Genomic DNA, 17,378 nt, shown 5'->3' on the forward strand with positions numbered 1-17,378 from the left:
TTATTACTCGCAGTAAATTGCTTTCTAATATAAAACAGGACATAATTTAATGAAACAATTTCATAGTTGGGCTCATGTACAGTACATGGCAATTGCTGAACCACTGGCACTCTGCTGCATGGAGACTGTGAGGCATTGTATTCTTCCAGACAAGAATTCTCTATAGGGAAAAATACCCATACAGTGGTACATTGGTTTAAGAGTAACTTGGATTGAGAGCGTTTTACAAAAAGAGCACACAGTTTTTCAAAATTGTGACTTGGCTTAAGAGCATTGCTTTGGTTTAAGAGCTCCCTGTACTGGATGGGAGAGGAAGTGGGGGCGAGGCATGGTCTGCATAGCGGGCTCTGTAGCATTGTACTCTGACCCAGGAAGTCTCCAACACCTTCCAAATCATGGCAGATGCACTCCAGGCTGGGGCTCACATCAGGGGACAGGACGGTGGAGATAATCTCTTCATAGCTTTAACCCCTCTCTCACCAGACAAAGAGTGCTGCTATACTGTGCCCACATCTGCCCTGCTCCTTCCTTCATGCTCCCTGCAGTCTCTGTTCGCCCTTGTGTTTCCCACCCTCTCTATTACTGTACAGTAACTTATGACATATTCAGCTGTTTCTAAATGTTTGTTTCATTTCTTTTACAAGTTATTTAGAAAAAAAAAAATAATATTTTTTGGGTGTGGAACCATTTGTCTGCATTTCAATTATTTCTTATGGGAAAATTTGCTTTGCTTTAAGAGTGGATTTAGATTACAAGCACGGTCCCAGAACAAACTATGCTCATAATCCAAGGCACTGCTGTACATAATATGACATCAAGTGCTACATCCAATTCTGTATTCTAAATCTGTGTGTGTTCTAGTATGAATCTATACTAGTATATTTGTAACGAATGCATGGGCCATTTGTATTGCTAAAAATATAGTATACATACCCTGAACACTGTCATTTCTTCCAGAAGTACCTCCTCTAAATCATGCCAAGTCTCCTTGGGAACTGAAACAACTTTTAAAACAGTCCCAATGTCTGGAGAAAAAAAGGAAAACATTTTTCATGTTATGATAGCTGAAAAATATGACAAATATATAAAGATTTAAGACGTTAAGTTTATTTGTGAAATGGTGGTATACGCATGACATAAAGTATCACCAACAGCACACAAAATAAATACTGCTACACCCTCTTTATTTGTATTACCGGTTCTTCAAACCTGAATTCATTCAATCACTGTCATGTTATCAAAAAAAGAGGGCAACATTATTTTACTAAGAAAGAAGACTAATATCTACTTAATCACTCAAAGAAAAATATTCTAAATTAAACATAAAATTCTGGAAAAATCAATGTACTGTAGAAGCAGGCAATATAATGTGTTATCTCTTTATTTTTACTTTGGCTTCAATTATTTAAAGGCAGCCTTTAAACTCCAAACAGGAAGTGGCAAAATATCTGAAATGCTAAAGTTTTTACCTATTGATTTACTTTAACCCCTTTAGGACAGAGCCAATTTCGATTCTTGGTTTTTGTTTTTTCCTCCTTGTGCTTAAAAGGTCATAGCACTTACACTTTTCCACCTAGAAACCCACATGAGCCCTTATTTTTTGCGCCACTAATTGTACTTTGCAATGACAGGCTGAATTTTTTCATAAAGTACACTGCGAAACCAGAAAAAAATAAATGTGTAGTGAAATTGAAAAAAAAAAATGCATTTTGTTTATTTTGGGGGTATTTGTTTTTACGCCATTCACCCTGGGGTAAAACTGACTTGTTATATATGTTCCAGAAGTTGTTACGATTACAACGATATATAACATGTATAACTTTTCTTTTATCTGATGGCCTGTAAAAAATTCAAACCATTGTTCACAAATATATGTTCCTTAAATTCGCTCTATTCCCAGGCTTATAGTGCTTTTATCCTTTGGTTTATGGGGCTGTGTGAGGTGTCATTTTCTATCGGTACCTTGATTGCGCATATCCAACTTTTTGATCGCTTTTTATTACAATTTTTCTGGATTTGATGCGGCCAAAAATGTGCAATTTTTGCGCTTACGCCATTTACCGTGCGAGATCGGGAATGGGATAAATTAATAGTTCGGGCGATTACTTATTTATTTTTATTTATAACCTGGGAAAAGGGGGGTGATTCAGACTTTTATTAGGGAAGGGGCTTTTTATTGACAACAACACTTTATTTATTTTTTTACACTTATACTAGAATCCCCCCTGGGGGACTTCTAGTATATACACTTTGATCTCTCATTGAGATCTTTGCTGTATAGTTATACAGCAAAGATCAATGAGATAGGCACTCGTTTGCTTTCGGCTGCTGCCGAGTGCTGAGCCGGGGTCAGCGCCATCATGGAACGGACCCCAGCAGGTAATAGATACGGAGATCGCTTTTCAGGGACAACGTCCCGGGGGAGCGATCTCTGCCACTAGACACCAGGGAAGCACTGGATCCGGTAATCGGATGCAGCTGTCAACTTTGACAGCTGCATCTGATAACCTTATTAGCGGGCACGGCGATCGGACCGTGCCCGCTAATAGCCACAGTCCCGGGCTACACGCGGCACAGGGACTGCGGCGGTTCAGAGCAGGGTCGCCGTGCGGCCCCGTTCTGAAGCCCCTTACCAACAATAGGACGTAAATATACACCCTTTGTCGTTAAGGGGTTAATGACTGACGCTTCAGATGTGTGTACATGTGTTAACTGTTTATTAAAAATATAGAAAAAAAAACCCTAGACGTTTTAAATGTGGTACCAAAAAATAGCAGTATAACTAAACTGTATATAATATACATGTTCTTTTTATGAGTTTTGTGTGTTTTATGGTTGTTTCAAAACACTTCAGTACATATATCAAAGGCCAAAAAGTGTCACATATGTACAAAGGTCTAGATAACATCTTTGTTGATCTTTGAGGGCACTTGTCAAACTAGTGTACAGCTGAATTTACACTTCACTATCCGTGCAGCTGCATGCTGGAGGCACTTCATTTAACTTACATGGCATGCCCTGAAAACATACAGCCTTTCCCAATCATGGGACAGACAGGAACACAAATGTGTAAAGTATTTGTTTATGTACTATAGATACTGACAAATAGCAGTATACAATAGGAAGGTTAATAATTGCTTCTTATCAGATGCTGAAACAAACATTTTCCCGAATTATAATTTCTATACTGTAACTGTGCTGGATACTCATATGCAGTTTTACTTACAGGTATTTTATGTACTTTTAAATACTGATCATAGAAAGGGGATGACTACAGCAAACAAATAGATATCATCCCTTAAACATCTGTGTTAGAATATGTTTTATTTATATTCATCTTAAAAGCTATTAACTTATTTTTTCCCTATGTCAAAACAAAAATTAGACTGTATACTTCACTGGTATGAGAGTGCTGAAACCTAATACAGATACTAATCAACCACAGTAAATCATAGTAAGGAAATTAATTCTTCTCTTGTTAAGTTTTGTCATACTTCCTGGGGTTAGTAAAAAGAAGCTGTAATCTGATTGGTTGCTATAGGCCGTGGTATCCAGCAACACATGGCATTGAGCAATAAATACCATAATGCAACATAAATTAAGTAAACTATTTTCATGAAAGGACATATACAGTTTTCTAAGACACAGAAAAGTAAAAGGGTCATCATAAGCACAGTGATTTTCATTAACAAAACTAACATTAACTTGCATATTTCCATTGATTCCATAAATGAAATCAATTCCGGCCTTCAGTATTATTTTACATTTAAACCATTTACTGTACTGAATCAAAAACCTAGTTTATAATTAATAGTTCAGACAATTCTATGATGATGTAATGATACCAAATATGTTATTATATTAACTTTTAGCTATATTTTTATCACTATCTATCTTATCTATGTAATTTATTTGAAAAATGGGAAAAGGGGGGTGATTTAAAAGTTGGGCTTCCATGGCAGTTGGGGGCCTCATGAAAGCCTATGGGTCTACCATGAATGCACAACTTAACTGGTCATGACTCCCAGCAGGCCCAAATAATCACATTTGGTTTCATTACATACAAAATGGCCTAATGAATTATAACAGCATTGTCTACACAATGGCTATGTTCACACAATGTTTTTTCCTCTGTTTAAAATGACGTCTGTTATTTTGAATATTGGCCGCCCACCAGTGCAATGACAGCTGTTGGTACATTATTCTAGAGCAGGTGGACTTATTGGCCATTGGGTGTGTCTACTGGATAAATACTGGTTGATAAAAGTTGAATAGTTAGAGTCATGGCTGAGAAGATGTATATTGCTCAATTAAATAACACTTAAGGCATACCTATCATTTAAACAAACTTCTGACATGTCATAGCGACTTATCAAGAGTGCATATCAGCGGGGGGGGGGGGGGGTCCAGGTGCTGAGATCCCCGCCAATCCTAGACTCAGTAGTGCGCACTCTGCCTCTTCCTCTTCACTCTGAACTGCTAATGCAAGCAGTCAATGTTTATAATGAAAGCCTATAAGAGAGCCTCAAATTACTCTGGAAAAATGAAAGCTGAGTTGTGTGTGGTTGGTATGGGAAAATCAGAAAGTTTTGCCTTATTCCACATTTGGGATGTGTGTCAATAAAGAAGCTGTGTCAACCAACAGCAATAAAAAATGGAATGTATTTCTATTACTAATTATAAGTTATCAACAACAACTGAGCCTCAGCCATTACTGGACCCAGGCCCATAAAAAGCTATGTTATAACATGGTAATGCACTGGTGCAGTTCGTGCAAAAGCTTTCTTTCTATCTAAATGAATATATTGTATATATTAGTCAATTTTTCCATTGTTTGTTATATAGAGGGTCCAAGTAAGGCCTTGAACTGGAAACTCTTGAAGTGGGCTACTCCTCCAAAGTTACCAGAAGATCCTCCAATGGTTCAAGATCTTACATAGTAATCTGCCATAAACTATAACGATATAGTGTAAGATGCAGTTAAAAGTGGTAATGTTGTCTTTACATTTATGGTGGTCTTTTGTAACAATTTTCTCCATTGTGCCCATGGTATCCCAATTTAAAACCGGCAACATCACTAAAGGAACTCTGTGATCAAAGCAACTAAATCAGGCCAGCAAAACAGCTTGAAATATCCTGGAATCCAGAAGAATAGGACAGCTGGGCATTTTGAGGAAAAGCATTTGTATGCTAGAACAACAAACTATTCATAGAATTCATGTTATCCCATAAAATTCCCAAATCTTGATGTGATTAACAGCAATCATTAACCTAGTAGTAGTATAGCAGAGCGCTGTGGTGTTTTCCCAAGGCAAAATAGTATGGATAAATTACAACATTTTTCATAGAAATGTGAACAGTATTATTTTGAATGCTAAATCTAATTTAAGTTCTGAAAGAAAATGTGTCAAGAACAAAATAGGGTAGTGCGAACTTTCAGCACTTATTATGCCATGAATGTTTTAGGGTAGATGCAGACTTTGATAAGTAAAGGGTGAAACTTGACAACTAACCTCTGGGCACCTTAATTAAAATGAATTGGTTCTCTCTGAAGAATACTCTACATAAAGTAAGTTTTGGAGACTCTGCATCTGCAGAAACTTTAGAGGTCAAAGGTAACATAAGTTAATCACTATGGAGACTGTGCTCAGGCCTCAGGTACCAAAGTTGCACTGTATCTGAGCTGCAGATCAAATTCTGAAGAGTAGAATTTCAAATACTTTTACACAAATTAAAACATCTACTTTTTTAAGATCAATAGGCTCCAGTTTACTTTAGCTTGGCCAAAGGATAAGAGGGCTATTAATTCACTTTAATGACAGAAGCGCTTCCACTATTTGAAATATTACCTCAGGTCATATATTTAGAGAATTGATCCACTGAGACATTGATTGCACTTGGTAAGTCACACAAGCTACAGGGTAAATAGAACAATGCAAATTTTAGACATTTTTTTATTCTATACATAGATCAAAGAATACAAATTATGACCTATCACTGAACTGTATTTTTGGATGCTCTGCCTTGTATTCTTGTGTTATATCCAATGTACTGTAGCCTTTTAAACTACTAGGAAAATCTCTAGCAGACAAATAAAAATGTCTTAGAATTTAAATGCAGTTGTTTTGATGGCTAGCATTATGTTTTAATGTTGGGACTTAAAACTGACATTGATGAGGATTATCTAAGGAAGGAAAGGAGTACTCATTCATCCAGAGTCAGTCTAATTTGGAATATTACTTCCCACTTAGGGAGATGAAGAACAGCTGTCCCTTAACCCAGACATGTTTGTAAAGACTGGTAACGAGAAGACTATCGATAATAAATAATTAAACATCATAATTAATAATTAAGCATGGAGGTGTTAAACCAGAGCTATGAGGATATCATTGTTCTGGAAATGCTCGATATATAATCCTTATCTGTCATGACAAATGGTGCAGAATAGATTACCATTCGGACAGGTGTTTACTGATAGCCACTTTGTTCAGGTCAGCCAGATAAATTGCTCTATAGTATCCTACAGCCATCTTGTTAAATTTCGCAGCAATGTGCTAATTAACATTTCTGTCAGCTTTAACCAAGTGTCTACTCAATAGTGTTACTATTCTACGTATGCAACAAACATGTTGATTGTCTGGGGGCAACAAATAGGCTGCAAACCTGCCTTAGCTTGCAATACTGTAAGTGTCATTTAATTAGCTTGGACAATACAATAAGCGTAGCATGTACAAATACAGATTGCGTAGAAGATATTTGCATTAAACTAAGTTGACAAGCCTGTACAAAGTAACAATCATTTGGCTTGCTGTAGGGAAAAGAACAGGCATTGTGAAGATCATGATGAAAGACTAGTTAAAATAATTGATCAAAAACACCTGCACTATTTCTGACCTGCAGCTAAAATAACATGTAAATATCACACTTGTATAATAGTGGAATAATAACACAAGTATCACATAATTTAATATTTATCAATAAAGGTATGGTTATCAATAATTGCATTCAACTGTAAAGCAAAATAATCTATCCATAGTGCCTAATGCTACATGTTCTTTTACTACACATTTAGTTTTCTGAAAGCACCGTTGCTAGAAACTATAGTAGAGTCAAACTGCATGTGAATGACAGAGAAAGTTTTATAGCTCCCACAGAATCAGATTAGCAGAAAGGGAACTAATTTTGAAAGCTCGACACCATAACACCCATAGCAAAAATTATTTCACACTTTAATTCTCAATCCACAAATGCCCTCTTCCTGAACTAACTATAAGACTTTCCCACAGATGTAAAATGTTAGGAACTAAAGCTTCAGACCAGTGTTCAGTTTTCTTCTGATTTATGTCAGGCATCAATTTGAACTGAGTCAGGAGATTTACAACGCAGGAATCTGAAAACTGACCCTGAGTACCCAATTGCATACTTTGATGGCGGCATTTAGCAATAATATCACACTCAGAATGAAACGGATCCTTTCCTACACACGTCCCTTTACTGTGATCTCATCCCAGTGTTAATATTTAAGCTATTCCTTTTAACCATGATTTTCATCGCTGCCTAAGGCTTTCCTGTTTAGTCTGAAGTTTACACCTCCTTACATGTATTCTTGACAAATTATACATCATGTGTACAGCTTAGTTATAAATAAATAAATAAATGTATAAATAAATAAAATACCTGTTCCAATAAACATTACATCATATTGTCCATCTTCTGCTTCAACACGATCAACTACTATCTGAGAGAACTGATAGTCCACTTCTGTTTTAATTATGATTGGACGGTTGTTGATAGGAAAAACAGAGTTGTACATCGCTGGGTGGCTCCTGGCAAACATAATAACTTCATCTGGGAGATCCTTTGTTGAGTCAAAACCTCCAAATGTTTTGCTTGGGCACTAAGGTTCAATTATAGAAGGTGGGAAATAAAAATAAATAAATAAATTCTAGTAAGACCAATGCAAAACTAGTTAGAAATAGTCAAACGAACTGTTGTAAGGTTAAAAAAAAAAACTACATAAATCTGTATAGCCTTTATTGCATATTATCAAATCACCCATACATTATTGGGGGGGGGGGAGTTTTGTGAACCTTAAGAGAATTTTTCACTAGGAAGTTACCTATTGTGTAAATCAGGTTTTTGTAGTAAACATTTTTTTTATTTTTTTTAGAAATGTTTCATACTTTTTTTAAATTTTAAATTTTACTATTTGTACTAAAAGTAATAATAAAAAGTAATAATAAAATCATGCAATTCTTATTTTGGCCACTATACTCATAATTAAGACTTCTCATTCTGTCTGTGATAAAAAAGTAGGGGTCTGCTGTAAAGTGATCTATACAGCATTGGGATATGTTTACACAGGCGTGCACGGATGCTCCCACATAAGAACACTGCGGCCTGAAAGATCATCCGTCCGGGTCTGCAGTACCTAACGCTGTGGGAACATAGCCTTAGGCTATGTTTACACTATGCATAACACCGTCCCTTGTAAAGCATTGAATTCAATGAAACCACTGCAGAAAAGAACGGACGCTGATTTAATTGCAATCAGTGTCCGTTCTTATCTAAAAAAAAAAAACAATGTTGTTTGAACATAACCTTATAATGATATTGAAGTGAATGGTTAATTGATTTGCTGGCACATCCGAAGGTGCCCGCAAGTCAATTGTTAAAAAGAACGTTACTGCGTCTGAAGAGGTATCGGCTGCAGGAACGTCCTGAATGCTGCCTGGCGTCCGGCAGTTTGCTATGTAATGGACGCTGTTAAACATTGTGTAAACATAACAAACTGTGTCCCATACAAAAAAAGCTTTTGGAGATGTTGATTGTGTTTATATCCATGAGGTTTGCCATAAAGCCTGTTATTAAATGATGTTAAAAACAGCCCTAGAAAGATTAGATTCCCCAAAATAATGTACTAAAAAATAAAAATTTTAATCAGAAAATAGTTTTAGTATGTTCTAGTATCTGGATCCAAGTACAAACAAATGTAGGTGATACATTCTCTTTAATAACTAAAGATTAATTAAATTATTCCTTAAAAAATACCTCCACTTACTCTGACAAGTCAAAATAAATTCATTATTCATGAGAGTGAGGGTGCGTGCACACTATGGAATTTCTGCAGAAGTGGATTCAGCCAGGTGGAATCTATTTGAAGTCTCAGCGGAAATTCTGTAATGTGCACGTACCCTAAGCAAGATGCAGTGGGAAATATGATTCAACAAAGGCATTGTTAGTGTACCCAAAGTTTGATATGACTGTGACATTAGAACTGTAATGATGGTTTCACGCATTGTATTTTTGGAAAAATGTTTAATTAGTTTTTTAAGGGTTCTTATAATTTTTTTTTAAAAAAGACAGAAAGTGAGGAATTCTAAACACGTTTTAAATTTTATTGTATATGTGTTTTAGAACTTTCTATACAAAAGTCTAAAAGTTAAGGGCCTTTTACATGGACCGATTATCAGGAAGGAGCATTGCTAGAAACACTACTTTAGCAAATAACTGGCCCATGTAAAAGTGTCAGTGATCAGCCGAGGACTGAAATCGCCCAATCCTCGACTAATCGCACCTTTTGTGCTGTGATAAAATATATCTCTATCAGGTACACATTTCCCTGTGTAAACAAGGGATGTGCAGCCAACAGCAATAAATTTGAATGGGTGCACATAAGATACAGGGATTCTTAATGTAGCTTTGCAATGCAATTGATTATGCCTTCTGAAGGCACTGCAAATATAGACTACTGATCTTCCTGATCGGTGCTGGACTGCTTCCATACACAGCCCCATGTCAGGATGTCTATTTGTCTGCTTATTATTAATTATTACTTTACAAAGCTTCATAGGTTAACATTTCAACCATCTTGTGAGCACATATAAAACCTCTTTAACTTTTCATCAGTTAGCTTCACTTACTCCACTTGAGCCAAGGTATTAGCAGTAAAGTGACAGAACCAGTTACATGTTACTATGATAAAGCCTTTTCAATACACCATTGTTTGTATTTACTCCACTGAAACAGATTGATGCATAAGTGAAGATTAATGTGCCTTAGTAAAGAATATTTAGTTCCAGTTAAATGTGTTATAGGTTATTTTTCCACTGAAATGACTAACAATTTGGTAACTATATAGTGTGTGCAGTTCTTGGTTTCAAAATATATTTTATAGCCTAACTTCTTAAACTAACATATTCAAAGTAGAGGTATACATTTCTCAAGAACGTACATCAGGGAACAAAATCGATTATCTTTGTTTTAACCTTGATCTCAGTGTTATTAATATTTAAATAGCAAATGGTATAAAGATCAATATTGTCACAAACAAGCTAGTGTTACCCTCCAACAGATTTCTGAGTTGGCACATTTTATAAACTGATCTATTAACATTTGTTTCATAATTTTATTTTTACTATAACTTTGATGTTTCGATTGCTTAGTATTTCTGGTAAGTAAAATGTAAGTTTACTTACCAGAATGGACCAGATTTATCAAACTGTGTGAAATAGACACCAGTGCATTCTGCCCATAATAATCAATCATTTTACCAGGGCTGAGCTAATATTCCTTTAAAAGTATTCTCAACCCTGAACTTTTTTTTTTGTGGGGGTGTTACTCACATGCCAGTCTCAAGAAAACTCTCTCCCCACCCCCCTCAAGCACACAAGCCACATATAGACTATGTTCACACATAGTATTTCTGTCAGGCTTTTTTCAACCAAAAACAGGAGTGGGTTTAAAACACAGAAAGGCTATGTTCATACTGTGTTTAAAAAAAAAAAAAAGGAAAAGGCACCCACCTATGTCAATGGAATAACGGCCATCCAATAAAGATGTTGTATTAAATAACATGCGCTGTTTGTGTGGCAATTATTTGCTGATGTTATTTTCCAAACAATGGATGTTAAAGGGAATCTGTCACCCCCCCCCCCCCGTAGGGTTAGAGCCCGGCCGACCCCCTGGTGCAGACCCATATACTCACCGCTTTCGAGAAATCCCACTCCTGGACCCTCAGCCGACATATCTCCATCCGAAGCCATGCGCGCGCTCCCAAAGATGAGTCCGATGCCCATAGAGAATGACAGCTCCAGTCATTCTCTACGGGCATCGTACTCATCTCTGGGAGCGCGCGCACGGCTTCAGGAGGAGATATCTCGGCGGCAGGAGCGGGTCCAGGAGCGGGATTTCTCGGAAGCGGTGAGTATATAGGTCTGCACCGGGGGTCGGCCGGGCTCTGTCTCCTTTAAAGTTTTTACACACTTTTTTGTCACCGTCCTTTCCTTCTCTTTACTACTAAATTTAATGGACCTCCAAAACAGAACAACACTGAAAATGGCCTGAAAAATTAGAAAAATTTACCAACAGCCATCATTGTAATGATAGGCGCCAAAAATGAAATGAAGGAAGTCATTTGGTAATCAAAATGACAAACCTAATTTTGTTTAATAGTAGTTTTCTGTAATAGTAGTATTGTGTAGTGTGTGTCCATATTTTTTCCAGTACTTGATCAGGGAAAATATGTTCCAGGAATTAACATTATTTATTTTCACATATTTTGGCAATGTTTTACAAAGCCAAAATGTTTAGCTATTAACCCCCTTGTGACCTCCAACATGTCTTTTTACAGGGTTCACCAAGGGGCTACATGTGTCTTTTTATGGCACTACAACAGAAGCGTGGCATCTCTGTGTCTGCTTTTTCTGTGCTCAGCTGTAGTGTACATGGAGACTAGTCTTTGCCCTACCTTCTGTACACTATATACACACTAAAAAAAGGATCCTGCAATCCTACCTAACTATAGCAACCTTTAGAAGTTCCCAGACCAGCACTAAGCAGTCTGACCTGTAATTTCAGCCATTTCAACAATGTATACTCTGCTTGGCAGCACTTTCTCCTGGCTCATTCTCCTTGGCCCTTCTCCCTTCACAGGCTTGTATGGGTAGTGTAAGCCTGTCTTCACTCTGCTGTTGATGCCTTTACCACAGTGATGAAGGGTGAGAAGTGAAGAGGGAGGAGGGAAAATAGCCTTGTAAGTACCGAAGGAAGTGCTGTTGCCTAATAAGATCTGATACAGACCTTCTCAAAGCATTCCTTAACATGACCACACAGTACTGAAAAGGTTTTTTTTGTCAGACAAGAGGCCAATGAAGCACGACATGGAAAGAGAGGAGCGGCCGCACATTCCACATATGGCTGACACTAGTGCCACTAGGCCTATTTTAAAAACCGCCAGGGTGTCGGTATATCATTTGTTCAAACCATAATAGCCCCGTGTACCATGTGCAGACTGCCATTCTTCTAATTGTGGTAGTGTCTAATAGGATGCCTGTTAGTTTTATACTGACAGAAATTGCACTATATAATACAAATGCAATTCCAATTACACACAAAGAATATGCACTCACATGGCTATGTTGACAAAGAAATACAATAAGTATTGCTCTTCAAGTGAATTTTGGTGGTTGTTTCATAATTATTGCCAATGTTTGCATTTAACTAAAATACAAAATGATTCAAAAAGTAGCATAAAAGCATCTGAATGGAGTTTATTGGGAATACATATTTTTAAAGAGAATTTAAACTTAAAGGGGTAGTGCGGCGGTAAAGAATTATTCACAGAATAAAACACATTACAAAGTTATACAACTTTGTAATGTATGTTATGTCTGTGAATGGCCCCCTTCCCCGTGTCCCACCAACCCCACCCGTGTACCCGGAAGTGTGGTGCGCTATACATTACCTGTCACGTGCCGACCGCCAATCGCGGCTGAGCATCGGATGACGCTGCAGAGGGCGTCCGGCATTCGGAACAGTCGGAGCTGTTCGCTGGCCGGCCAAAGAAGACATCACAGACTGAAGATCTGGGATGGGGGTCGGCACGTGAAAGGTAATGTATAGCGCACCACACTTCCGTGTACACAGGTGGGGGTGGTGGGACACGGGGAAGGGGGCCATTCACAGACATAACATACATTACAAAGTTGTATAACTTTGTAATGTGTGGTATTCTGTGAATAATTCTTTACCGCCGCACTACCCCTTTAAGCAATAGATATACGAGCTAGTATTCATTCAGTATACAGTATGAATACAATGCAATGTAAAGTAAAGCAAACAGTAAATATAACTACTTACAGTTCCTGGTCTTGGATAAGGAACTCTTCCTTGATAAGGCACCCACTGATAATTTGGACCATCTCTGTGAGCATATGGACCCAAAAACACTCTTCGTACATCAGACAAGCTATACATACATACAGCTGAACCCTTAAATACATTACTAGAAAAAAATTAATAAATAAAAAAGTCAAAAGCTAGTGGTTAATAATCTAGTGGTTAAGTATGAAAAATCAACATTCTATCTTAAATAGAGATATGCTGTCATGTTCTGATCACAGGAGGTCACCACTTGAATGGCCACTTGAATGGCACTAAGCAGCATTTTCTCACACAAGGGTTGGCAGGGAGCAATGCAAAGGAGATGCACATGAGGAAGGAGGGGAGCACATGGTTACCTTCAATCTCAACATTAATGATAGTCTTAGTATTTAGACCTACATGATCAAAACCGATGGCTTACCCCAACAATAGACTAATATTTTGTGTAATAGGAATAACTCCCTTAGTTGATGTGATCTGAAAAATCTGCTCTAATATAGTTTTAATATTCTTCTATATTTATAAGCCAGATAAAACATATAAAACATGTGACTTCAAATAGGGGAGAGAGTATTATACCTTGAAGTTGTAAAAACTGCATACACAACTGGATTTTTTGCATCTTTGGAGTTCATTAAATACACATCCTCTATAACAGAAGGGAAAAAAACAACAGTTAAAAAGCAAATAACAACTCTTGGTTGCATAAAAAAATAGAAAACAAACAAACAAGCTTTCTAAAATACTTTAGCGCTCAAATGAAAGTCATTACTCTAGCTGTCCACCACCATGTTTTATTACACTGCCCCCATTAAAGTGATTCAATAAATGTATATAGTAGTTGCCCTGACATACATATTAACTATTAGGGAATATGGCGATAGGTTTTACAGGTTTTCAAACATTTATAAAAAATTTTTTTGATATTTATAATATTCCTGTCTTTTACAAAACATTTGATATTCCACAGAGACATGTAGAAAGTTTTCAGGGTCAAGGTGTTTCGATCTCCACTACTCCTTGGCTCACTTCAATCACTGTCCAATTGCGGGAGACTCAATCCAAGTGTACGGGCCCTTCTGCCACTCGATGAAGGGAGTGAAGTACACAGCCACATGCTTCTCTCAGCTTGCTCTAATAATTGGTGAGGGTCTGAACACCCAGACACCGACCAATCAAAATGTTTGACTTGTCTCTGCCACAAAAGTATGATAAATTAAATACTTTTAAACCACAAACAGAAAACTATAGTACTATGTATCTCCTTTATCTAACAGTTAACAATATCATTATTTTGGAACATAAATTGTAGTCAAAAATTACTATATATATATATATATATATATATATATATATATATATAGTAAAATACTCAATCTTTGCACACAGTATCTTGTCATAACTTGAAAAACATACTAGACAGGCTATACAAATGAAACAATTATTCTAATATATTAATGAATACTTATTATTATTTAGAGATGATACTTACGTAATTCATCAAAATGTGTATCAATTCCATTAGGACCAGGAACCGAACAAATTAACCGAGCCTTCAGGAACGTCGTCCACTTGTTAACCAAACTTCTGTGCCCACCAAAGTCATTCTGTCAGCAATTAAGCAAACAAATGTCAAATTTTGGCAAACTTATCAAAAACAAAGATTTTTTTTTAAACGCTGCCAACTATTGAATAATTAGCAACAACCATGTGTCTTATATCTCCATTTACAGTCTGCTGATATGTTTGATCAAGGCTGCATGCTTTCCAAAAACTGTAATGTAAAAGAAATGTACAGTATATAACAAGCTCCCTATGCTATAGCACATTCCAGTAATGTTAGATTTGTCCTCTGATATAAATTATGTTGCTGTGCAATATGTTAGTGTGTTTAGACTCTTGGGAAAGGAATAAGATTTTGTTTTGCATTTGGAAAACATCTCAAATGTGTTGCTCATAAGGATTTGTGGGTTTTGTCATCACAGTACATACTCTAGAGAAGTTTTTGATGAATAACATATTTATATGCCATTGGGCATAAATATACATATGTATTGCACTCTAAACACTCTAAACATCTGGTATACAATCTCTTATTAAAAATAATAAGATGTCTCTTTATGAGAAAAGTGCAAAAATATCTGTTGCCAAATATTTGTTGTTTTTTTTTTTTTTAAATAAAATGAAAAAGCCTTTAGCAAAGAAAAACTCTTGTGTTAAACTCAGTGTTATGGATTTTTTTCCATGGAGTAATCATAACAGGGACAGACTGGTTTCTTAATCTCTATGGAATAAAAAATGAATAAATAAAGTATTACTGCATGCAATGGCATTCTGATAAGAGACAGATGAGAATGCCAAGGTTAGGGACATTTAACATCATACTTTAGATACATTTTTGTTGTAATACTAGCATATATTTTACATAAAATAACTCTTTTCCCTCTGCAGGCTGATAAGCTATTAACCCATTCAAGCTGAAGGCTAACAGATGTCTTACTGTCCACAGAAAAACTTTATGTATGTATATATCTTTGCTTGGCACTAATAGGATACCAAAATGGAACCAATATCTTTTCATTTTTATGAAGCACACAAGCACACATTGGCAGGCAGGCTTTCTCACACAGCCTTTGCCCCCTCTTATCAGTGTAACTCTGAGCCGCCTGTGCTCTACAACACACTAAGAGCATGTGCTGCACGGGCCTGCTCTATGCACTGGAGGCGGGCCTAGTGCCTGCAGTGTAATGATATCCCCTCCTCTCTGTGATGCGCCTCCATTAGAATCAAAGCTGGCTGCGATATCCTCTCCCCTTGGTGACGGGAGCCTTGATTCTAATGAAGGCACGTCACTGCAGGAGGATATATCAGTACGCTGGGAGCGCTGGGAGCGCCGGGCCTGCCTCCAATGCATAGAGCGGGCTGGTGCACTTGAAGAATACCAGAACCAAATGGGGAAACAGGGCAGCGTTTTGGAAAATAGACTGCACCATCTGGATGCCAGTGCTGGCACCAACAAGGTAGATATTATGTAGGATTTATTTTTTTATTTTATTTTTTAAAGGGACTGGTTTCTTCCAAAAGCAGTGTCACAGCTGCCCTTAGGTTTTGTGTGGTATAACGTCTTAGTTCTATGCACTGTAATACCTTATAACAACTGAAGGCAAGAGTGGAATTGTTTCAGTTTCTGGACAACTATTGCCAAATTCCAGGAAGGGTTAGAGTAAGACATTAGGTTCATAAATAGAGGTAAGTGAACCTCCAGCATGCTAAGGCTGCCTGGAAAACATGGATGTTTTTTAGGACTCCCTAGGTTGCATCCAACTTCTCAAGTCACTAAGAATCAAATGCAGAGCATTAGGGTTTTTTGCAAGCAAACCTCATTCTGGAGGTTTGCTAATTTCTATTGATAAATATAATACAATTTTGTAACTGATGTAAGTTGATGTATGTTTTACGTTAAGGTGAATGTACTACTTCGTTACATAAACTTTTTTTTTACATGAGCTGATCGGTGCCATCGCGTAGATCCCAGTAGTGCAGACCATTTTTCAAATACCCACCCATTTCTCTCCTGCTGCGCCAGTTTCTTCATATGCAAATAGGGCAACTTTATGCACTAGAGAAAGGCCCAGCCCCCTCAGTACAGCAATGTCCCCTCCCCTCGGTAACACAGTAAGACTTAATTCTGAAGGAGGAGCATCGCTGAGGAGTATCGGTACACTGGGGGGTGCATAGAGTGTCCCTATTTTCTTATGAAGAAACTTATGCAGATGGCAAGGCTACAATTTGAAAAGTGAAAAATTTTGCAAAGTGATACTGTGCATTCCCTTTAAATAATTTTATTCTTACTTTATATATCATACTATTACGTCACCTTGCATAATTGTCCTATCCTTGCATGTGTTGCTTTTCCAGCATGTTCTCCATCTATTGCATTTTCACGAAAGAAAAAATACACTTTGTCATCTTCTGGGTTGTCATTCTCTGGCACTAGATAAGCACCAACGAATCTAGGATCTAAGCAGAAGAGAAAAAGCATTTTAAATGTGATCAAAGCTTAGTAAAAGATGCAAAATATATCTTTAAAGGCTATTTTAAAGGTAGTATCCATAATTTCCGCAGATTCTCCTATTATAAATAGCTCTGAACAGCGCCATTTCCGGCTGTCATCTGTAGCCAGGGAGCACCTCTATTAGCCGGCGCGGGTCCTG

The 17,378-nt window shown here is 37.1% G+C and overlaps 1 protein-coding gene across 1 annotated transcript in view; it reads right to left on the reverse strand.

Moving 5' to 3' along the window:
• SEMA3A (semaphorin 3A) overlaps positions 1-17,378 on the reverse strand; it is a 200,898-nt gene that overhangs the window by 34,901 nt on the left and 148,619 nt on the right. The window contains exons 7-12 of the mRNA XM_069978371.1: positions 17,042-17,184; positions 14,657-14,771; positions 13,744-13,813; positions 13,141-13,285; positions 7,678-7,897; positions 934-1,025 (exon numbers count right to left, since the gene is read on the reverse strand). Of these exons, the coding sequence (XP_069834472.1) occupies positions 934-1,025; positions 7,678-7,897; positions 13,141-13,285; positions 13,744-13,813; positions 14,657-14,771; positions 17,042-17,184 (785 nt within the window). The remainder of the gene's footprint in view (positions 1-933; positions 1,026-7,677; positions 7,898-13,140; positions 13,286-13,743; positions 13,814-14,656; positions 14,772-17,041; positions 17,185-17,378) is intronic.

This window comes from Dendropsophus ebraccatus, chromosome 1 (assembly GCF_027789765.1).
Source record: "Dendropsophus ebraccatus isolate aDenEbr1 chromosome 1, aDenEbr1.pat, whole genome shotgun sequence".
Classification (NCBI taxonomy): Eukaryota; Metazoa; Chordata; class Amphibia; order Anura; family Hylidae; genus Dendropsophus; species Dendropsophus ebraccatus.